General features: G+C 39.3%; 2 protein-coding genes and 2 non-coding genes across 5 annotated transcripts; 2 read left to right on the forward strand and 2 right to left on the reverse strand.

Annotated features, from left to right (window-relative positions):
- Positions 1-215: 215 nt before the first annotated feature.
- Positions 216-288, reverse strand: TRNAK-CUU (transfer RNA lysine (anticodon CUU)). Its single transcript has one exon. It is a non-coding gene; the product is annotated as a tRNA-Lys (tRNA).
- Positions 289-854: 566 nt separating this feature from the next.
- Positions 855-927, reverse strand: TRNAV-CAC (transfer RNA valine (anticodon CAC)). The gene has a single exon. It is a non-coding gene; the product is annotated as a tRNA-Val (tRNA).
- Positions 928-4697: 3770 nt separating this feature from the next.
- Positions 4698-7903, forward strand: LOC134395936 (E3 ubiquitin-protein ligase TRIM41-like). The gene is made up of 2 exons (XM_063122212.1): positions 4698-5926; positions 7451-7903. The coding sequence occupies exons 1-2, from the start codon at positions 5000-5002 to the stop codon at positions 7892-7894; spliced, it is 1371 nt and encodes a 456-aa protein (XP_062978282.1). The 5' UTR covers positions 4698-4999; the 3' UTR covers positions 7895-7903.
- A 5692-nt stretch (positions 7904-13595) lies between these two features.
- LOC134395917 (E3 ubiquitin-protein ligase TRIM41-like) lies at positions 13596-22285 on the forward strand. Of its 2 annotated transcripts, none has more exons than XM_063122164.1 (2): positions 13596-14854; positions 21680-22285. In XM_063122164.1, the coding sequence occupies exons 1-2, from the start codon at positions 13898-13900 to the stop codon at positions 22121-22123; spliced, it is 1401 nt and encodes a 466-aa protein (XP_062978234.1). In that variant the 5' UTR covers positions 13596-13897; the 3' UTR covers positions 22124-22285. The 2 variants fall into 2 exon arrangements, with proteins under 2 accessions (XP_062978234.1, XP_062978233.1); XM_063122163.1 differs by lacking the exon at positions 21680-22285 and adding an exon at positions 16173-17247.
- The last annotated feature ends 1487 nt before the right edge of the window (positions 22286-23772 follow it).

The raw sequence follows: 23772 nt of genomic DNA on the forward strand, positions 1-23772 counted from the left end.
TACTGCTCCGTTTCACAAACAAGGATGGGGAAACATGAACTATGCTGGATTAGTAAATCGTTATTCAGGAATGAAAAAGGGAAAGAAGTGAAATAATTCGCTTTTTATTTTCATTATAAATTGCTATTGAAAACCACAAAGCTCATCGATGTTCAGAGGGTCTGTCCTTGCTATAACACAGAGAAACAGACTGGAAGGACTTAAAAATTATGTTGCGCCCAACGTGGGGCTCGAACCCACGACCCTGAGATTAAGAGTCTCATGCTCTACCGACTGAGCTAGCCGGGCAACTGATAAGTATAACAGCAAATGCTGTACTTACTTTGCAATTAGTGCAGTCGCTACACCTTCGTGTTCAATTTTTGACGCTAATGTTCCTATACATAATAAAAAGCTAGCCTACTACGGATGGGTGTTGCTCTAAAAAGCAAAGTTTAAAGCACATTCCAATATGCATGTGATACAGCTGGATTAATTATGTCAAAGCGTTGTTGATGCCATTTTTCTTTCGCTTATTATTTTATTTTTATTTTACTTTTTGCATTTTTAGACCGCCCAATAGCCGAAGCTCCCTGCCTCAAAATAATACAATCCATTTTTCAGCTCATCCCAAGATTCCTCTTGATTTTTTCTCTCGTCTTCACAAGTTATCGTTCATTCCTCCTAGATTTTCACTGTTGATGTTGCAGTAATCATAACTTTATAATTAGAATCCTGAAACACTGCTTATTTGAAGCATGTGTGATCAGCACTTAGCTTTGTTGCTTTTACATATTACGTATCCAGGGCAATATTTTTGTGAGAAAATATTTGAAGAGTATAGTGGAGCCCGGGGGGAAAAAAAGTCAGCATGCTGTTTCTGCCCGGTTTCGAACCGGGGACCTTTCGCGTGTGAGGCGAACGTGATAACCACTACACTACAGAAACCAGCTGGCTACCACCTTTTCTGTATAAGCTACAACACTCTACAATTGGAGACAAGCTATCGGTAAAAATGATTTTGCAGTTCGTTACCACTATACAAGTTTCAAAACCAGCTAACCAATAGAATAGAGAAACCTCAGAGTATCCTGCCAGCCAAAACGGCAGCGAGATTCAGCTGTGCCTGAGATGTGGGAAGCCTCAGACCTGGAGTACAACAAGGGACAGTTTCCAACCAGGGCATTAATATCCTGATACAGTATATTACATTGGGAAATGCATTGGAACCCTGCGATCTACAGGAGCGTTAATGTTCTTACTAGTGCTGTGCCAAAATGTTCTCCCATGAGAATTTCGACCGTTCTCATTCAATTTGATAGAAAAGAAATTGCTTTCGAAAAGAAATTCAAAGGAGAAGAAATTTCGGAGAAATTCTCATGGGTTTGGTTCAGTGTTCTTGTGCTTACTTTACCTATGAGATGGTTGCGGAGTGGGCACAAGTGCCCTGTATTTCATTGTACAATTATCTCTCTGACAGCCTGTAGCCTCCTTGGCTTTCTGCACTTCCTGCTCAAGGGAAGCTATCATGAATTTATTCCTCCCCGTAGGGCCTTTTCAGATCAGGAAGTGTAGGCAGCCTAGGAGACTGTTGAGTGATGGTGAGATGTGTACTAGGAAGAAACATGTAGACAATACACCCTAATACAAAAAGGGTGGAGAATTTTGAGAGGTCACTTGTGCACAGCTCTAGTTCTTACTAAGCCTTGGAAGGCAGGGGCGCTCTTCCCCTACAGAAACTCAGTGCAAGATGTCCTAAAGCAAGCCAGGTGCCCATCAGAAAAGGTGTTATACTACACTTCCCATCATCCCCAGCCCAAATGGCCATTGGCTATGGTGTCTGGGAAATGATGGGAGTTGAATTCCAAGATATTCTGAGGGCACCTGGTATGGGAAGGCTGTCTTAGAGGGAAACTGTTCGCCCAAATCCACATTATGCATCACTTGTTGCCTTGGGATTTAAAAACAACAAAAGCATGGCAGGGTTTGGTCAGGAAACACCTTGATAGGCAGCAGGGCTAAATTGGCGGTGGGCAGGGGGAAGGTGCTGGAGGAGCTCAATTTTTTTCCCCATGGAACCAGCAACCTCCTGATCTGGAAGTCCTCCCCTTTAACTCTCTGAAGTTCCACAGTGATGAAAAGAACACACTCTGCACAGGCTCAGAGGCCCTTTCATGTTTTCTTATTTCACATTATTCCAGGGTACGGTCTTGGGATTGAAAGCAGACTGACCTTTGGCAAAACCTGCCATAAAGAGAGCTCTGCTGCTAGATAGGTTTGTTGCTACCTGTTCAGCTCTCTGATTTTGTTTAGCTCTCAGCTTTAGCAAATATGCCATTACAGAATTTTTTTCTTTGTACTTATGTCCATCATATAAGGTTTTTATGTGGGGCCAACATCAAGGATTGGCATCATAGGGCACCTGCTGAGGCCCACACTCCAATATCACTGCCACCCACCCTGGAAGCCTCCTAGCCCTGCTGTTGCTTCTTCTGACTATTGTTGACTTATTCACCTCAGTCCCACTATGTTCAATGGGGCATATGTGAAATATGGGTGAAAGAGGTAGGGGTGTGATGCTTTACTCCCCCCTTGCCCCCCATCACCTATGCTGGAAAAATCCTGTGAAAACTGCATACATGACCCTTTTGCTATATGTACACAATTCACAGAGAATAATCAAATGTAACAAAAGGTTTGACTTAACTAAAGATGTACATATGAACATAACAAGAGCCATACTGGATCAGACCAAGAGCCCATCTAGTCCAGCACTCTGTTCACACAGTGGCCAACTCGCTGTCGACCAGCAACACACAGGCAGGACACAAGTGCAAAAGCACTCTACAGCCCATATTCCCCAGGAACTGGTGTATATAGGCTTACTGCCTATATACAGATACTTTTTAATGTTATTTTGTTAAATTTAACAGCTGGAGACTCCCTTTCTGAGTAACAACTAAACTTTGACTGGGTTACTTTTAACTGTAGGTGTCTCTTAATCCCTTCTTGATTTATTTATCATTGTACTTTGGCCTGCAGCTGTGTTTATAAAGATGTACATAGCCTTTTTTATGTGCATATTTCATTTTGCTCCAATTTGCAATTCATTATTTAATTATACTTGACATTTTTAATATTAAAAATAAAACTTTACAGTACATTGTTATAGAAGATAGCCTTAAAAAAAGCTTTATAGACATAAATTAACTCCTGACTTTGAATTATATTGAAATCTGTTGTTATTCTTGGACTCTGCATGTCAAGAGCTTTCCAATGAAGTATGTTTCATGAGAATCAGTCAATGGGAAGGCAGCTGACAACCACAACTTTCCAATGTGTGCATGCAATAAAAGAGGTATGTCATGATTTTCACACACAAAGATGTACGAATTAGTTCTCCCTCCCTCATAGTTTGTTCCATATTCCTAAGTATTATGAATATTACCACAGTTTTAAAAAAGGGGAAAAAACATATATGAAGTGACCTTGAACAGAGATTTGTGACCATCTCCAGCAATAAACGCAAGCTGCTATTAAAAGTACAGGAGCCTAGGAGGAAAAAGTTTCCAATACTAAAAAAAAAATGAGGAGAGAAAAAATGGTGTGGATAATGCTAACACACCAGGTTATCAGGCTGCAACCAGTTGCCTCGGAGAGCTCTGCATCTTTCATCGCTGTGTGTTAAACATCAGAACTTTTTCACAGATGGAGTTCTCTCCAACTCTACATCTACATGCCAGGAAAAATGGTATCTGTTGATTTTTGCAAGACATGCTTCTGTTAAACCCCCACCCCACTCCTGCCCCAAGTAGAAAGTGTTCTAATAGGTGTAGGTTTAGATGCTTAAAAAGGTGTTAAGGTTATATTTATTGTTTCTCATGCCTTGCTTCAAACACGATGAAGGCCAACGAGATAAAAAAAGAAAGAAAAGGTTTTGCTGTCTACCCATCTTCCCCTCCTCTTCCTGCAGTCATGGTTCTTTCCTCACTCTCCCATTTTGCCCGCTTCCTACCACGTATTACATGTTTAAGGAGGGTTCAGTTCCCATCTGTAAAACTGACATTCTAACAATGCTTTATTGTTTTAGAAGAATAAATTTTATGTAATAATATTTAAACAGCAGGATGCTTTGCGGAGTTTCATAGGCAAGACTTGGGGAAGTAGGTGTCCTCCAAAGACCTTATAATCAAAAACCCGCAATTAAAAAGACCACAGAGGAAGGGGAGGGAGAAGAAGTGTGGCGTGAGATAAACGTGTGCAAATGCAGCGACACTTCCGGGGGCCGACCATAATTATGTAAAAAAGAGCCTTTTTCTATCTCTATGGTGCCGGCTTAGCTTGGAAGTGGAATCTTCTGGAACCACAAGACAGCCTTCCGGTGCATTTCCGGGAATCCTTCCTGTTAGTGACCATTGCGACGTTCGTTGTGGTGACGTCATTTACGTTATGCTCACGGGTCTCCGCCTCCTGTTTAAAATATGTACGTCCAGCCTCGCTCGCAGCCACCGACCACAGAGATTTGGTTGCGGGTAGAAAGGTGCCACGCGTTAAACGGAGCCTGGCGCAGTTCAGTGTCCATCGGTCGCCGCCCCGCCCGCCGTCGTAACATAGAGACGAGCCGAAGAAGCCTAGAAAGGCTCCTAGAATTTCCCCTTCAGTTCCGGTGTGAAGGCGTTTTAATCCCCATAGAGTCGCAGCTGATAGAGCGTCCCGTGGCTACTTCGGCGGTGGGAGTTCGGTCGCGGTCTTCGAGCCTGTTATTATTTCAGCGGGGCCGGAAGGGGCAGAGCGAGCTCGTCAGGGACAAGGGGGGCTTGGAGAACTGACGTACCTGCGGCCAGGAAGGAGAAAAGTAGCTGTAGGGTGTCTTTCCGAGTGTCATTGGACTGGAGAAGGTTCTGAGGGGAGGAGGAGAGAGTTGGAATCCTGGGATACTGACAGTAGGCCAGGGAAAGGCAGCCTGTGAGGGAGGGGAAGTGTTCTAGGAAGGGAGGCACAGGGGGGCATTTGGGATTCCATGGCAGCAGCAGCTGAGCCTGCAGGCAGTAGCTATAGGGCCCCCCCGAACCCTATGGCAACTCTGCATGAGGAGGCAGTCTGTGCCATCTGCCTAGACTATTTCATAGACCCGGTGTCCATCGGATGTGGCCACAATTTCTGCCGCGTCTGCATCACCAAGCTGTGGGGCTCGGGTGAAGGTCAGAGTGAGGAGGAAGGAGATGATGTGGGAGCATCTGGCTCAGATGGCGGGTATGGGCCTGGTTCTGAGGGCGCTGTGGACGATGGAGGAATAGATGACCTGGGACCTGAGGAAAATGGGGACGATGATGAAGATGGTGATCTGGAAGATGAGGCATACTTGTATGATGGAGACATGGGAGAAGAGGATGAGGATGTGTCCAGGGAGGAGTACGATGATGATGATCCTGAGCTGTGGGACGAAGGAGACTGGGACGAAGACCCTGGTTCAGATTTATTCTTTGATAATTATAATGATGTTGAGGATATCATGAATGAAGGAGAAGAACCAGAGGAAGAGGAAGAGTATACTGTGCCGGCAACTCCACCCACTCCCCCGCAACGCCAGGCTTTTACTTGCCCCCAGTGCCGCAAAACTTTCCCCCATCGCAACTTCCGCCCCAGCCTTCAGCTGGCCAATATGGTGCAGATCATCCGACAGTTGCATCCGCAGCCCTTCAAGCCCGTGATGGCAGCAATTGAGGCAGTGGAGTTGGCAGCAGCAGGGGATTCATCTGGAGCACCATCTGCTATAGCAGCAGATCAAACTCCAAGTATGGAGAGCACCCTGTGTGAGAAACACCAGGAGCCCCTCAAACTTTTCTGTGAGACAGATGAGGAGCCCATCTGTGTGGTGTGCAGGGAGTCCCGAACCCATAAACATCATAGCGTCATGCCACTGGAAGAAGTTGTGCAAGAATACAAGGTGCGTAGAAGGATGGAGCTATGGGAATGTTGGACTTGGTCAATAGGAGTCCATACTATTTATTTATATACTGCTCCATATCTAAAGTGTGGTGTAGTGGCTAAGGTGTTGGACTGGGAGTCGGGAGATCCGGGTTCTAGACCCCACTCGGCCATGGAAACCCACTGGGTGACTTTGCGTCAGTCACAGACTCTCAGCCCAACCTACCTCACAGGGTTGTTGTTGTGAGGTTAAAATGGAGAGGAGGATGTATGCCACGCGGGATATAAATGCAATAATAATAATAATAATAATAATAATAATAATAATAATAATAATGTAAAATAGATTCCAGAGTGGTCCACAAAATATGTGCCTTTTGGTTATAAAAGCACCTATGGTATGTGCTTTGTAAGGCAACTTCATATGTTATTTATTAACAATCTAGACTGCAACAATAAACAATAGCAGGGCATTAATGCTCCCTTGTTAATGCTTTGAAGATGAATGGACTTTTTCACATTTTGTTCCTGAAGTTAAGTTATATTTCAGAAAAATCTGTGCTAACAACATGTGGAATTCCATGTTCCATTTTATGCAATTCCATTTTATGCAATTATGGAATTCCATGTTCCATTAGTGCATAAAGATTAGTGATGCATGTTTTATTTGCAATTAATAGTTGTGGTTTGTTTTATGTTTGGATGTGTGTGTTCTTATAACATTTTAAAGTGCTTTATCTGTTACGATATTTTGGGTTTTTATTACTTATAGAATCTAGAATTTTGCAGGTCAGATTTCTTAAGCACTGGTGTGTGGACTAGATACAGAAAGCTCAAGACTCTTGAAAGATGAAGTGTGTTGATGCATTTGCGCATGCATGTAGGTCAGTAGGAGCCCGAGGGAGAGGACAGAAGGATGAGAGACATGCTGAGTAATAGTTCTCCACTGGACACTCTGGTTTCTAATACTTTAGCAGAAATGCTCAATAAATTCTTTTGGGTTTTTTCTTCTTCCTTTAGTTGTAAAAGCTGAGTGATTCAAGATGTGCAGAAGTTGCTGCATTCTGTTACATAGGCTAGAAATCTGTTTATACCAGTTGTATCCAAGGTGACAATTTGGTGGCTATGAAGTTGGGGCAGGATGCAACTTCCTCCAAAATGGGTTTTGTACTAAATAAAAAAGGTTCTACCTAAGCTCCTACTCATAGAATCATAGATTAGTAGAGTTGGAAGGAGCCTATAAGGCCATTGAGTCCAACCCCCTACTCAGTGCAGGAATCCACCTTAAATAGAATCATAAAATAGTAGAGTTGGAAGAGGCATATCATACTAGTCCTGAAAATTATAATTTGCATTGTTTGTCCTACTTGCAGTGTCTATCTAATTTAAGTGCTGCAACAACTTTTATGGTTGAACACATCAAGATGTATTCTAGTTTTTGAACCGCCCAGAGTTCATTTTTGTGAACCACCCAGAGAGCTCCGGCTATTGGACGGTATAGAAATGTAATAAATAAATAAATAGTTGTTGCTGTTTTTTAAAGGCCAAACTCCAGGGTCACTTGGATCCTCTCAAGAAGAAACTGGAGACTGTTCTGAAGCAGAAGTCAAGTGAAGAGGAAAAGATGTCGAATATAAAAAGAAAGATTAAAAAGGAAATTGCAAAAGTTAAGGGGACAAGGAAACGACCCAGTAATCATAACCTCCCCCATCTGGAAGAATTGGCTTCGGAAGAAGAGCAGGAAGATACAGACACAGCAACAGAAGAGAAAATGGCCGAAGGTGGAAAATCAGCTGGCAGTCAGCCAGCTACCTTAGTTGAAATCAAGAGTGTTATTGCAGAAAATAATGCAATCATTTTTAAAAAAATGGATCAGCAAACGGAAGAATTAGATAAATGGATTATTGTGTTAGCTGATAAAACCACGCAGAATGTCAATGCTATAAAGGACTTGGAGGCAGGAGCAGACCTTTTCTTTTCCCTATAGCTTTTAAATATTGAGTTTGTTCTGACTCTATACTGTTAGCTTCACCCTACCCGGTGCCTGTTTACACTTCCCTGTGCCTGTTTGCATTCTCTTTCCCTCCTTATTGTTTACTACAACTTTATTAGATTGTAAGCCTATGCGGCAGGGTCTTGCTATTTACTGTGTAATCTGTACAGCACCATGTACATTGATGGTGCTATATAAATAAATAATAATAATAATAATAATACAGGTGGAAAATGAACACAAAAATATTGAAATACAATAAAGTGGTAGAAAAAATTAAGAGGGAATTGTCAGAGTCCTGGGAAATTAATGAAAAGGGAGGAACAGCTGGGTCAGTCGTCTGGGACACCATGAATGCTGTAGTAAGAGGAATCTGTATTAGAGAAATGTGTAATTTAAAAAGACAACAGTATGCAGAGCAGGAGAAGCTAGAGATAGAAATTAGAAGTTTGGAGGAAGAATATTGGCAGGGTAAAAATAAATATAAATTATTAGAAATACAAGCTAAGAAGAAACAATTAGAAAATCTAAATTTAGAGGAGGTTCAAAAAAATTTAATGTATATGAAAAGGGAGTATTTTGAAAATAGCAATAAGAATTCTAGATTGCTTGCCAGACTCACACAAAAGGAAAAAGCGAGAAACGGGATAGGAGCATTGAAGGATAATCAAGGGAATTATTGTCATACAATGAAGGATAAAATAAAAAAAATTCAGAAATTTTATCAGGAATTATATAAGGGTAAAGAAATTCAAAAAAAGAAGTTGGAGGATTATATAGGAAGCTATATAAAGAAAGGAATAAAAATAGTACATAAAGAGCAAATGGAGAGGGTAATAACTCAAAGAGAAGTTGAAGATGTAATTGATAATTTGAAAGTGGGTAAATCACCGGGAGCAGATGGCTTAGTTTTTAAGGAGTTATTAGTTCCGAAATTATTGAAACTTTATAACGCTATATTATCAGGAGAGAAGATACCAGAATCATGGGAACATTCATTGATAATATTAATTCCAAAACCAGACAAAGATATGATTATCCCCGATTCATATAGACCTATTTCATTAATAAATCAGGATGCTAAAATTTTTTCATCTATTTTGGCTAAACGGTTAAATAAATTTATATCAGAATATATAGGAGAAGATCAATGTGGATTTGTGGCGGGGAGGCAGATGCATAGTTTAGTGGGAAGAGTTTTAAATGTAATACACGCGATAAAAAAATCAAAGATCAAGGCAGGAATTTTGGCATTGGATAGTTTTAAGGCTTTTGATTGTATGAGCTGGCAGGCATTAAAGATTATTTTAGATAAAATGGGATTTGGAAATAAATTTAAAACTATAATAGAACAGTTATATTCCCAAAATACAGCTGTAGTGGTGGTAAACGATGGACTCACTGAAAAGATACGACTAGCCAGAGGTACAAGACAAGGATGTCCGCTCTCGCCGGTCCTGTTTGTAATGGTCATGGAAGTATTGGCGAACGCAATAAGAGATGATGGAGAAATAGAAGGAATTGGAGATGTAAGGGAAATAAAATTGAATATGTTTGCGGATGATACCCTTCTGACTATTAAGAATCCAATAAGAAAAATAGATAGAATTAAACAACAATTGAGAGAATTTGAAGAAGTTACAGGATTAAGAATAAATTGGTCCAAATCAGAGATGATTTTGTTTAATCATACTAAGAAGGAAGAAAAGGAATGGGAACGTAAGGGAATAGAAATGAGAGTTAAGGAACAGATTAGATATTTGGGAATTAAAATTACAAAAAACCTAGATAATTTAGAAAAGGAGAATTTAACGAGGTTAAAAAAAGAGGTATTAGAAAAATTGGAAAAATATAAAAGATTAAATTTATCTTGGTTTGGAAGAATAGCATTAATAAAAATGAAGATTTTAGCAAAGATTAATTTTGTGTTTAGGATGTTACCAATAAAAATTTCAGAAGTTGAGATAAAAAGTTGGCAAAATATTATTAACAAATATTGTAACGGAGATAAGAAAGCGAGGGTAAATAAGAATAAATGGTATTTAAGCCAAAAAAAGGGAGGATTGGGTCTCCCAAATATAAAATTATACTATGCAGCAAACAGGTTAAGACATATTGTAGAAGCAATTATAGGAGTAGGAGATTTAGATTGGATGGAGGATAAAACTACATGTAATGTAGAGATGAGTCTGGAAAATGTTTTTTTTTTAAGGAACGAGGGAGAAAGTGGGTTGAAAGTATAGATAATCCACTCCTGAGGTCTCAATGGGAAATTTGGAGTAAATTTAAAGGGAAGCTGCTTCCGAGCAACTCTCCCTTGTCACCGGTAATAATGTTAAAGAATTTCCCAGAGGAACTGAAGGGTAGATTAAGTAAAATATTAAAAGAGAAAAACAAAATGAAATTAAAGGATTGGTTAAGAGATATAAATACAAGAGAAGATATGGAAGAGCTGTTAAAGGAGAAAAAATTATCTTGGTTAGCGTATAGGCAATTAGAACAATGGAATAAAAAGTGGATTAAAGAAAATAGAATTTGTAGAGAAATGACGAAGTTTGAGGAGTAAATAGTAAATAATAGTCCGCCTGGCGCCTGCACTGTACTGCTTTCGTCGCCAGCTGAAGACCTTTTTATTCACTCAGTATTTTAACACTTAATTTTAACTTAAATTTAAATTTTACTGTTTTAACTCTATATTTTAATCTTATATCAACTTTGCTGTGTGGTTTTATCCTGGTTGCGCTTTTTATATTGTATTTCGTAATTGTGTTTTAACCTGTTGGGTGTTTTACTGTGGTTTTAATTTTTGTGAACCGCCCAGAGAGCTTCGGCTATTGGGCGGTATAAAAATGTAATAAATAAATAAATAAATAAATAAGGAAAAAGGTACAGGAGGAAGTATAGTCTTAAAAGGGTTAATGAGCGAAATATATAAAATATTGTTAGAAAAGGGGCTAATGGATAGCTCAGGAAAAACGGTATGGGAGACAGATTTGAAAGTACAAATAGGGCAACAGAGCTGGGAGGGACTGTGGAAACAAAGAGTGTTGAGAAGTATGTCAGTGAGAATAAAAGAGAATTATTTTAAAATTTTGTGGAGGTGGTACCTAACCCCGATTAGATTGAATAAGATAAATAATCAGCATTCAGCAAATTGTTGGAGAGGTTGTGGGGAAAAAGGAACGTATTTACATATGTGGTGGGAATGCAAATATGTACAAAGATTATGGAAGATGGTGTTTTTTGAAATTGAAGAAATAGTGGGAATGAAAATAGAACAAACACCAAAAATTGCATTACTGTCACTATTTGAAGATTTAAAATGTGGAAAAGAAATTAAAGAATTGATATCGAGTTTGCTGACTGCAGCACGATTGATGGTAGCTAGGAACTGGAAGATTCAGGGGGAATATTCTATTGAAGAATGGTATAAAGAAGTTTGGGATATAGCTATTAATGATAAATTGACTTGTGATATTAAGTGGAGGAAAGGTATAACGAAAATAAATGAGTTTGAAGGAATTTGGAAACAGTTCCTAATATTTGTGTTTTCTAAGGGAAGTGGGAAACCGCCAGCGGAAGAAAGTATGAGATTTTGGAAGCAGGAATAGATCCCGAGGTGGAGGGTGCACTTATATTTTAAGAATGACTATATTTGTAATGATACGATAGGTTATAGTTAATATTTACTCAATATATATGTATTCAACATTTATTCAATGTATGTAGTATGTTGTGTTGTTGTTTCTTTTTTGTAAGATGTTTATTTTGTGTTTTAAAATAAAATAAAAAGGTGTTGAGGCTTGGCTCTAGAGCAAATTGAACCCCATTTGAACAGGACATTTTGCTTGTTAATTGAGCTGACACATTTTGGGGAGGGGGGGGATTAACAGAAGCATGTCTTGCTAGTGTCTCCAGATCTGCTATGGCTCCCTATAGCATTTGAGATACTTATTTCCCCATAAAGCCATGGACAATACAGCCCTAGATATTATCTCTTTTCCCAGCCTGGTGACGTCAGGTTTTTTATCTTACCCACCAGACAGCACATTCCAGCAATTGTGGCATATAGATGAAAATTTGGCATGCCCAACAGTTGGCCAATTATCAGTCTGGATGGCTTTCCTCATAGACCATACCTTTTTAACTTTGTAATGTGCAGTTCTGCTCATAATACTCCCTATATGAATCAGATCATTTTCTCTATATACAGTTATATCCTACCAGCTATTCATGGCATTGTAATGACTTTAGGTTTAGTGTAAGTGGAGATACTATATGCCAAGCTGCACTGGCAGAAGGAGGGCACCTTCTCTCGTTAGTGAAACCTGGCTATCCAGCGCTGCCTGTCAATTTGACATGTACTTAGCTAATAGAAAATGAATATAATGTTGCAGTAACTCTTGCTGATCCCTGGCCAAATGAAAATATAGTACATTTCTGATAAAAGCTCACGCTGAAATTGTGGTACAACTCCACACAAGATAGTTCTGTAGCTGGTTAACAAAAGCCACTGAAGAGGTTATTCTAACTCATCGTTTATAGACTTATTCCTTCCTGCCTTTTTTGCAAACTGACGATTGGAAAACTGTAACAATTTCCAATTTGGTCTGTTGTAGCAAAAACACTTTGTGAATCTTGTGGGTAAATTCCTTCGCCTTCAAGGTGCCACAAAACGTTTTATTGAAAAACTGCTTGCAGATAGTTTCGTGTATTCTCTTTCTGCTCTAGCTAAATCTTTCTGTAAGGAGCAATCATGAAGGCAATCATGTCATTATTATTGCACTTATTCTCCCAGTCCCCTCTACAAACACGGTTATATTTATTGTTTCTCATGCCTTGCTTCAAACATGATGAAGGCCAACGAGATAAAAAAAGAAAGAAAAGGTTTTGCTGTCTACCCATCTTCCCCTCCTCTTCCTGCAGTCATGGTTCTTTCCTCACTCTCCCATTTTGCCCGCTTCCTACCACGTATTACATGTTTAAGGAGGGTTCAGTTCCCATCTGTAAAACTGACGTTCTAACAATGCTTTATTGTTTTAGAAGAATAAATTTTATGTAATAATATTTAAACAGCAGGATGCTTTGCGGAGTTTCATAGGCAAGACTTGGGGAAGTAGGTGTCCTCCAAGGACCTTATAATCAAAAACCCGCAATTAAAAAGACCACAGAGGAAGGGGAGGGAGAGGAAGTGTGGCGTGAGATAAACGTGTGCAAATGCAGCGACACTTCCGGGGGCCGACTATAATTATGAAAAAAGAGCCTTTTTCTATCTCTATGGTGCCGGCTTAGCTTGGAAGTGGAATCTTCTGGAACCACAAGACAGCCTTCCGGTGCATTTCCGGGAATCCTTCCTGTTAGTGACCATTGCGACGTTCGTTGTGGTGACGTCATTTACGTTATGCTCACGGGTCGAAATCGCAGCGGGTCTCTAACAGCTCCGCCTCCTGTTTAAAATATGTACGTCCAGCCTCGCACGCAGCCACCGACCACAGAGATTTGGTTGCGGGTAGAAAGGTGCCACGCGTTAAACGGAGCCTGGCGCAGTTCAGTGTCCATCGGTCGCCGCCCCGCCCGCCGTCGTAACATAGAGACGAGCCGAAGAAGCCTAGAAAGGCTCCTAGAATTTCCCCTTCAGTTCCGGTGTGAAGGCGTTTTAATCCCCATAGAGTCGCAGCTGATAGAGCGTCCCGTGGCTACTTCGGCGGTGGGAGTTCGGTCGCGGTCTTCGAGCCTGTTATTATTTCAGCGGGGCCGGAAGGGGCAGAGCGAGCTCGTCAGGGACAAGGGGGGCTTGGAGAACTGACGTACCTGCGGCCAGGAAGGAGAAAAGTAGCTGTAGGGTGTCTTTCCGAGTGTCATTGGACTGGAGAAGGTTCTGAGGGGAGGAGGAGAGAGTTGGAATCCTGGGATACTGACAGTAGGCCAGGGAAAGGCAGCCTGTGAGGGAGGGGAAGTGTTCTAGGAAGGGAGGCACAGGGGGGCATTTGGGATTCCATGGCAGCAGCAGCTGAGCCTGCAGGCAGTAGCTATAGGGCCCCCCCGAACCCTATGGCAACTCTGCATGAGGAGGCAGTCTGTGCCATCTGCCTAGACTATTTCATAGACCCGGTGTCCATCGGATGTGGCCACAATTTCTGCCGCGTCTGCATCACCAAGCTGTGGGGCTCGGGTGAAGGTCAGAGTGAGGAGGAAGGAGATGATGTGGGAGCATCTGGCTCAGATGGCGGGTATGGGCCTGGTTCTGAGGGCGCTGTGGACGATGGAGGAATAGATGACCTGGGACCTGAGGAAAATGGGGACGATGATGAAGATGGTGATCTGGAAGATGAGGCATACTTGTATGATGGAGACATGGGAGAAGAGGATGAGGATGTGTCCAGGGAGGAGTACGATGATGATGATCCTGAGCTGTGGGACGAAGGAGACTGGGACGAAGACCCTGGTTCAGACGACATGTGGGATGATGCCATGGGGAGTGATTTATTCTTTGATAATTATAATGATGTTGAGGATATCATGAATGAAGGAGAAGAACCAGAGGAAGAGGAAGAGTATACTGTGCCGGCAACTCCACCCACTCCCCCGCAACGCCAGGCTTTTACTTGCCCCCAGTGCCGCAAAACTTTCCCCCATCGCAACTTCCGCCCCAACCTTCAGCTGGCCAATATGGTGCAGATCATCCGACAGTTGCATCCGCAGCCCTTCAAGCCCGTGATGGCAGCAATTGAGGCAGTGGAGTTGGCAGCAGCAGGGGATTCATCTGGAGCACCATCTGCTATAGCAGCAGATCAAACTCCAAGTATGGAGAGCACCCTGTGTGAGAAACACCAGGAGCCCCTCAAACTTTTCTGTGAGACAGATGAGGAGCCCATCTGTGTGGTGTGCAGGGAGTCCCGAACCCATAAACATCATAGCGTCATGCCACTGGAAGAAGTTGTGCAAGAATACAAGGTGCGTAGAAGGATGGAGCTATGGGAATGTTGGACTTGGTCAATAGGAGTCCATACTATTTATTTATATACTGCTCCATATCTAAAGTGTGGTGTAGTGGCTAAGGTGTTGGACTGGGAGTCGGGAGATCCGGGTTCTAGACCCCACTCGGCCATGGAAACCCACTGGGTGACTTTGCGTCAGTCACAGACTCTCAGCCCAACCTACCTCACAGGGTTGTTGTTGTGAGGTTAAAATGGAGAGGAGGATGTATGCCACGCGGGATATAAATGCAATAATAATAATAATAATAATAATAATAATAATGTAAAATAGATTCCAGAGTGGTCCACAAAATATGTGCCTTTTGGTTATAAAAGCACCTATGGTATGTGCTTTGTAAGGCAACTTCATATGTTATTTATAAACAATCTGGACTGCAACAATAAACAATAGCAGGGCATTAATGCTCCCTTGTTAATGCTTTGAAGATGAATGGACTTTTTCACATTTTGTTCCCGAAGTTAAGTTATATTTCAGAAAAATCTGTACTAACAACATGTGGAATTCCATGTTCCATTTTATGCAATTATGGAATTCCATGTTCCATTAGTGCATAAAGATTAGTGATGCATGTTTTATTTGCAATTAATAGTTGTGGTTTGTTTTATGTTTGGATGTGTGTGTTCTTATAACATTTTAAAGTGCTTTATCTGTTACGATATTTTGGGTTTTTATTACTTATAGAATCTAGAATTTTGCAGGTCAGATTTCTTAAGCACTGGTGTGTGGACTAGATACAGAAAGCTCAAGACTCTTGAAAGATGAAGTGTGTTGATGCATTTGCGCATGCATGTAGGTCAGTAGGAGCCCGAGGGAGAGGACAGAAGGATGAGAGACATGCTGAGCAATAGTTCTCCACTGGACACTCTGGTTTCTAATACTTTAGCAAAAATGCTCAATAAACTCTTTTGGGTTTTTTCTTCTTCCTTTAGTTGTAAAAGCTGAGTGATTCAAGATGTGCAGAAGTTGCTGCATTCTGTTACATAGGCTAGAAATCTGTTTATACCAGTTGTATCCAAGGTGACAATTTGGTGGCTATGAAGTTGGGGCAGGATGCAACTTCCTCCAAAATGGGTTTTGTACTAAATAAAAAAGGTTCTACCTAAGCTCCTACTCATAGAATCATAGATTAGTAGAGTTGGAAGGAGCCTATAAGTCCAACCCCCTACTCAGTGCAGGAATCCACCTTAAATAGAATCATAAAATAGTAGAGTTGGAAGAGGCATATCATACTAGTCCTGAAAATTATAATTTGCATTGTTTGTCCTACTTGCAGTGTCTATCTAATTTAAGTGGAAACCGGACATTGACGGAACTTAAACATAAATCCATGCCGTATATTAGAAAGAAAAAAACCCCGGGGAAGGCAGCTTGGCAAAGAGCACACCCTTCTAATCATAATTTGGCCCGTCTTGAGAAAGTGCCTGTCGAAAAAGATTTACAGTCCTCGGGAAGTGATTCAGCTTCAGGCTCAGACGAGTCTGTGAAAATGGCGGAACGTTTTGGCACGGCGCCAACTTCTTCTGTTACAATGGATGAACTTAAAAAGCTGATTTTGGAAACCAAAGCCGCTCTGAGCAAGCAAATTGCTGATAATGAAAAAAAGGCAGAGGCACGGATGGGGGCGCTAGCTGATAGGCTGGCTCAGAATGAGAGAGAGTTAAAGGAAGTAGGGGTTGAAGTTAAAGCTCTTGCAAACAAACAGGAAGTATTTGAAAAAACTTCTGAAGTAAAATCAAAAGATCAAGATTTACAGCTGATCCGGCTTCAGGACGAGCTTCGGCGTTGTAACGTACGCATCAAGCAATTTGTTGAAGAACCAGGAGAAGATCTGAGGAAAATAGTTTTGAAGTGGTTCAACGACATGATGCCAGGCTTGGATTTAAATGACAGCGATTTGGAGAGAATTCACCGAGTGGGAGGAGCAAAGTACAAGGGATCATCCAGAAATTTGCTGGTGAAATTTGGCAGTTATTATAAGAAGGAGTTAGTAATGAAGAAGTTGAGGGCCATGGCCGTGATCAAATATAAAGGCAAAGCAGTGCAAGTATTCAACGATCTTTGTCAGCAAACACTCCAATGGAGACGCAGCGTTAAGCAAATAACTGAAACATTAACAAAAAATGCAGTGAGATATGGTTGGGGTTACCCGGTCTTCTTAAAGTTTTCTTACGCTGGGAGTGATTATAGAGTAACCTCTTTGGAGCAAGGAAGGGAGTTGCTGAAGAGATTGGGGTTAATGAAGAATGGAAGTGTTGGAGCTGGAGAAGAGAATGGAGCTGTAGCTGGAGCATCTGGGATGGGGTAAAGGGGAATGTTTGTTATGAGATAATTGATATGATAAGTAATTAAATACAGAGATTGGGTCGTTGTGGCGGGGCACCGCCTCCCCCCTCTCCCCTAATTAGGTGGCCGGAGTAATAGACTTGCGGGGATATGGGGAGGGGGAAAGTAGGGGGGGGGAGAGGGGTTGGGGGGATATTAGGGGGGGTGGGAGGGGGATGAAGGGGGGGTTAGGGTTTATTTTTATTTTTATATTTGTTGTTGTATTTGTTTATGAGTCACAGAGCATGAGGGATCAGAAGGAAAATAAAAAGGAAGATTATGGATAAGAATATTAAAGTATCAACGCTCAATGTTAAAGGTCTGGGGGCAGTCGTGAAAAGGAGGAGAATAGAACAAATGTTAAATAAAGAAAGATCGGATATTATTATGTTGCAAGAAACACACCAAAAATTTGATGGCGCAAATGAAATCCGGACAAGGTGGTCTGTTTATTATGAAAAGTCATTGGGGACGTCAAAGAAAAATGGAGTAGCAATTTTGATTTAAAAAAAAAGTGGATTCATATTGAGAACTGTAAGAAAGGATGATAATGGTAGATATCTTATGATAAAGGGGCAAATAGAAAGTGAGAAATACACATTAGTAAATGTTTATGCTCCTAATGAGAAACATAGAGAGTTTTTTATGAAATTATTTAGTGAAATAGAGGAGTTTAGGGAAGGATATTTAATTTTAGCTGGGGATTTTAATATGGTAATGGATAATAGATTGGATAGATCAAACCCCACAAATGTGGAAAAAAGAAATAACATTACTATATTGAATAAATTAGTAAGAGAAAAAGATTATGTGGATTGTTGGCGTTTACTGAATGGCGTGAATCCGGGATTTTCTTATTACTCCCCAGTTCATCAGACATACTCTAGAATAGATTATATAATGGTTTCAAAAGAGTTTGCAAGTAAGGTGTGTAAAATGGAAATGGGAGTAATAAAGGTAATGGACCATGCAATGTTAAGTTTAGAATTTACAGTTAAAAAAAATTACAAGGAAGCGTTTAGGTGGAAATTAAACACAAAACTTTTAAAATATAATAAAGTGGTAGAAAAAATACAAAGTGAATTGATGGAGGCTTGGGAAATTAATGAGAAAGGAGGAACATCAAGGGCAGTAGTTTGGGACACCATGAAGGCAGTAACGAGAGGGATATGTATTAGAGAAATGTGTAATTTAAAAAGACAACAAGTAGCAGAGCAAAAACAATTGGAGGAAGAGATTAAGAAAATGGAGGAAGATTATTGGCAACACAAAAATAAGCATAAATTAATAGAAATACAGGCAAAGAAAAAACAATTAGAAAATTTAAATTTAGAGGAGGTTCAAAAGAATTTAATGTATATGAAAAGGGAGTATTTCGAAAACAGCAACAGGAATTCTAAACTGCTAGCCAGACTCACACAAAAGGAAAAAGCAAGGAATGGGATAGGGATTTTGAAAGATAAACAAGGGAAGTATTGTCACACAATGAAGGATAAGATAAAGATATTTCAAGAGTTTTATCAGGATTTGTATAAGGGAAAAGATACTCAAGAAAAAAAGTTGGAAGCGTATATAGAAAAATATACAAAGAAGAGAATAAAAATAGAGTATAAAGAGTTAATGGAGAAGGCAATAACTCAAGGAGAAGTTGAAGAAGTAATTGGGAATTTGAAGCCGGGTAAATCACCGGGGGTAGATGGTTTAGGACCAGAATATTATAAGGTTTTTAAAGGAATTTTAATACCAAAATTAATAAAATTGTATAATTCCATACTGGAAGGGGATAGAACGCCAGAATCATGGGAACATTCATTAATAATTTTAATACCAAAACCAGATAAAGATTTGACTGTCCCTGACTCATATAGACCTATTTCATTAATAAATCAGGATGCTAAGCTTTTTTCAACTATTTTAGCAAGGAGGATGAATAAATTTATAGAGGAATATATAGGGGAGGACCAATGTGGATTTGTGGCAGGTAGACAGATGCCTAATTTAGTGGGAAGAGTATTAAATGCAATTCAGGTGATAAATAAGTTTAGGGTTAAAGCGGGAATTCTGGCATTGGATATTTTCAAGGCTTTTGATTGTGTGAGCTGGCAAGCTTTAAAGATGGTTTTAAATAAAATGGGGTTTGGAAATAAATTTAAAGCGATAATAGAACAGTTATACTCTCAAAATACAGCCGTAGTGGTAGTGAATGATGGTGTGACAGATAAGATACGACTAGCCAGAGGGACAAGGCAAGGTTGTCCGCTCTCACCAGTCCTATTTGTAATGGTAATGGAATTATTGGCGAATGCAATACGAGAAGATGAGGAGATTGAAGGAATAGGTAGTATGAAAGAAATTAAACTGAACATGTTTGCAGACGACACCTTGTTGACGATAAAGAATCCAATAGAGAAGATGGGGAGAATTAAACAGCAACTGAGAGAATTTGAGGATATTACGGGGTTAAAAATAAATTGGTCTAAATCAGAATTGATGTTGTACTATACTATAATTATACTAAAAAAGAAGAGAAAGATTGGGAAGAAAGGGGAAGAGAAATGAGAGTTAAGACTCAGATTAGATATTTGGGAATAAAAATTACGCAGAAGTTAGAGAGTTTAGAGAAAGAAAATTTAAATGTTTTTAAAAAAGAGATTTTAGTAAAACTGGTAAAATATAAATGGTTAAATTTATCCTGGTTTGGAAGAATAGCATTAATAAAAATGAAGATTTTAGCAAAGATAAATTTTGTGTTCAGGATGCTACCAATAAAAATTTCAGAACTAGAGTTAAAAAGTTGGCAAAGGATTATAAATAACTTTTGTAATGGTGATAAGAAAGCGAGGGTAAATAAAAGTAAATGGTATTTGAGTCAAAAAAAGGGAGGATTGGGTCTCCCGAATATTACATTATATTATGTAGCCAATAGATTAAGATATATTGTGGAGGCAATTTTAGGATTAGGGAACTTAGATTGGATGGAAGAAAAAAACATGAGTAACATAGAGACTAAATTAGAAAATGTTTTTTTTATGGAAGGGAAAAAAATGGGTGGAAGGTATAAATAATCCACTTTTGAGGTTTCACTGGGAAATTTGGAGTAAATATAAAGGAGCGCTGCTTCCGAGCAGCTCTCCCTTGTCACCGGTAATATTGTTGAAGAATTTCCCGGAGGAATTAAAGAGTAGATTAAGCAAAGTTTTAATAGAAAAAAATAAAATGAAATTAAGAGATTGGTTAAGAGGAATGGGTACAAGAGAGGACATAGAAGAGGTCTTGAAGGATAAAAAGTTAACTTGGTTAAATTATAGGCAATTAGAACAATGGACTAAAACGTGGGTAAGAGATAATGGAGAGTGTAGAGAATTAACAAAGTTTGAAGAATTAATAGATAAGAAAGATAAGGAAAGGGGGAAAAGAACAGTGTTAAAAGGGTTGATGAGCGAAATATATAGAATATTGGTGGAGAAAGGGACAATGGATAACTCGGGTAAAACGGTTTGGGAGACAGATTTGAAGGTACAAATAGGACAACAGGGTTGGGAGGGAATATGGAAACAAAGAGCGTTGAGAAATATGTCAGTAGGAATAAAAGAGAATTATTATAAAATTGTATGGAGGTGGTACCTAACTCCGGTTAGATTGAACAAGATAAACAATCAGCAAACAGAAAATTGTTGGAGAGGTTGTGGGGTTAAAGGAACGTATTTGCATATGTGGTGGGAATGTAACTATGTTCAGAAATTGTGGAAGATGGTGTTTTTGGAAATTGAAGAAATTGTTGAAATGAAGATAGAAAGAACACCAAAAGTTGCATTGCTGTCGCTATTTGAAGAAGATTTTAAATGTAAAAAGGAAATTAAGGAACTGATAACGAATTTGTTGACTGCAGCAAGATTAATTATAGCTAGGAACTGGAAGATACAAGGGGAATATTCTATTGAAGAATGGTATAAAGAAGTATGGGATATAGCTATTAATGATAAATTAACAAGTAATATTAAATGGAGAAGAGGTATAGCTAAATCAAATGATTTTGAAGGAATTTGGAAACAGTTCCTAATATTTGTATTTTCTAAAGGGAGTGGGAATCCACCAGCAGAAGAAAGTATGAGATTCTGGAATCAGGAATGAGATCCCGTGGTGGAGGGTGCACTGTAGGTGTATTGATTATGTTATTAAGATAAGATATTGTATTCAACTGAATTATGTAGTATGTTGTGTGTGTTTTTTTATGTGATGTAATGTGTATGTTTAAGTATTGTAGAAAATAAAAAAAAATTATAAAAAAAATAATAATAATTTAAGTGCTGCAACAACTTTTATGGTTGAACACATCAAGATGTATTCTAGCTTTTGAACCGCCCAGAGTTCATTTTTGTGAACCACCCAGAGAGCTCCGGCTATTGGACGGTATAGAAATGTAATAAATAAATAAATAGTTGTTGCTGTTTTTTAAAGGCCAAACTCCAGGGTCACTTGGATCCTCTCAAGAAGAAACTGGAGACTGTTCTGAAGCAGAAGTCAAGTGAAGAGGAAAAGATGTCGAATATAAAAAGAAAGATTAAAAAGGAAATTGCAAAAGTTAAGGGGACAAGGAAACGACCCAGTAATCATAACCTCCCCCATCTGGAAGAATTGGCTTCGGAAGAAGAGCAGGAAGATACAGACACAGCAACAGAAGAGAAAATGGCCGAAGGTGGAAAATCAGCTGGCAGTCAGCCAGCTACCTTAGTTGAAATCAAGAGTGTTATTGCAGAAAATAATGCAATCATTTTTAAAAAAATGGATCAGCAAACGGAAGAATTAGATAAATGGATTATTGTGTTAGCTGATAAAACCACGCAGAATGTCAATGCTATAAAGGACTTGGAGGCAGGAGCAGACCTTTTCTTTTCCCTATAGCTTTTAAATATTGAGTTTGTTCTGACTCTATACTGTTAGCTTCACCCTACCCGGTGCCTGTTTACACTTCCCTGTGCCTGTTTGCATTCTCTTTCCCTCCTTATTGTTTACTACAACTTTATTAGATTGTAAGCCTATGCGGCAGGGTCTTGCTATTTACTGTGTAATCTGTACAGCACCATGTACATTGATGGTGCTATATAAATAATAATAATAAATAATAATAATTAAAGAAAATAGAATTTGTAGAGAAATGACGAAGTTTGAGGAGTAAATAGTAAATAATAGTCCGCCTGGCGCCTGCACTGTACTGCTTTCGTCGCCAGCTGAAGACCTTTTTATTCACTCAGTATTTTAACACTTAATTTTAACTTAAATTTAAATTTTACTGTTTTAACTCTATATTTTAATCTTATATCAACTTTGCTGTGTGGTTTTATCCTGGTTGCGCTTTTTATATTGTATTTCGTAATTGTGTTTTAACCTGTTGGGTGTTTTACTGTGGTTTTAATTTTTGTGAACCGCCCAGAGAGCTTCGGCTATTGGGCGGTATAAAAATGTAATAAATAAATAAATAAATAAATAAGGAAAAAGGTACAGGAGGAAGTATAGTCTTAAAAGGGTTAATGAGCGAAATATATAAAATATTGTTAGAAAAGGGGCTAATGGATAGCTCAGGAAAAACGGTATGGGAGACAGATTTGAAAGTACAAATAGGGCAACAGAGCTGGGAGGGACTGTGGAAACAAAGAGTGTTGAGAAGTATGTCAGTGAGAATAAAAGAGAATTATTTTAAAATTTTGTGGAGGTGGTACCTAACCCCGATTAGATTGAATAAGATAAATAATCAGCATTCAGCAAATTGTTGGAGAGGTTGTGGGGAAAAAGGAACGTATTTACATATGTGGTGGGAATGCAAATATGTACAAAGATTATGGAAGATGGTGTTTTTTGAAATTGAAGAAATAGTGGGAATGAAAATAGAACAAACACCAAAAATTGCATTACTGTCACTATTTGAAGATTTAAAATGTGGGAAAGAAATTAAAGAATTGATATCGAGTTTGCTGACTGCAGCACGATTGATGGTAGCTAGGAACTGGAAGATTCAGGGGGAATATTCTATTGAAGAATGGTATAAAGAAGTTTGGGATATAGCTATTAATGATAAATTGACTTGTGATATTAAGTGGAGGAAAGGTATAACGAAAATAAATGAGTTTGAAGGAATTTGGAAACAGTTCCTAATATTTGTGTTTTCTAAGGGAAGTGGGAAACCGCCAGCGGAAGAAAGTATGAGATTTTGGAAGCAGGAATAGATCCCGAGGTGGAGGGTGCACTTATATTTTAAGAATGACTATATTTGTAATGATACGATAGGTTATAGTTAATATTTCCTCAGTATATATGTATTCAACATTTATTCAATGTATGTAGTATGTTGTGTTGTTTCTTTTTTGTAAGATGTTTATTTTGTGTTTTAAAATAAAATAAAAAGGTGTTGAGGCTTGGCTCTAGAGCAAATTGAACCCCATTTGAACAGGACATTTTGCTTGTTAATTGAGCTGACACATTTTGGGGAGGGGGGGGATTAACAGAAGCATGTCTTGCTAGTGTCTCCAGATCTGCTATGGCTCCCTATAGCATTT

The sequence above is a fragment of the Elgaria multicarinata genome, chromosome 3 (genome assembly GCF_023053635.1).
Source record: "Elgaria multicarinata webbii isolate HBS135686 ecotype San Diego chromosome 3, rElgMul1.1.pri, whole genome shotgun sequence".
Taxonomy (NCBI): domain Eukaryota; kingdom Metazoa; phylum Chordata; class Lepidosauria; order Squamata; family Anguidae; genus Elgaria; species Elgaria multicarinata.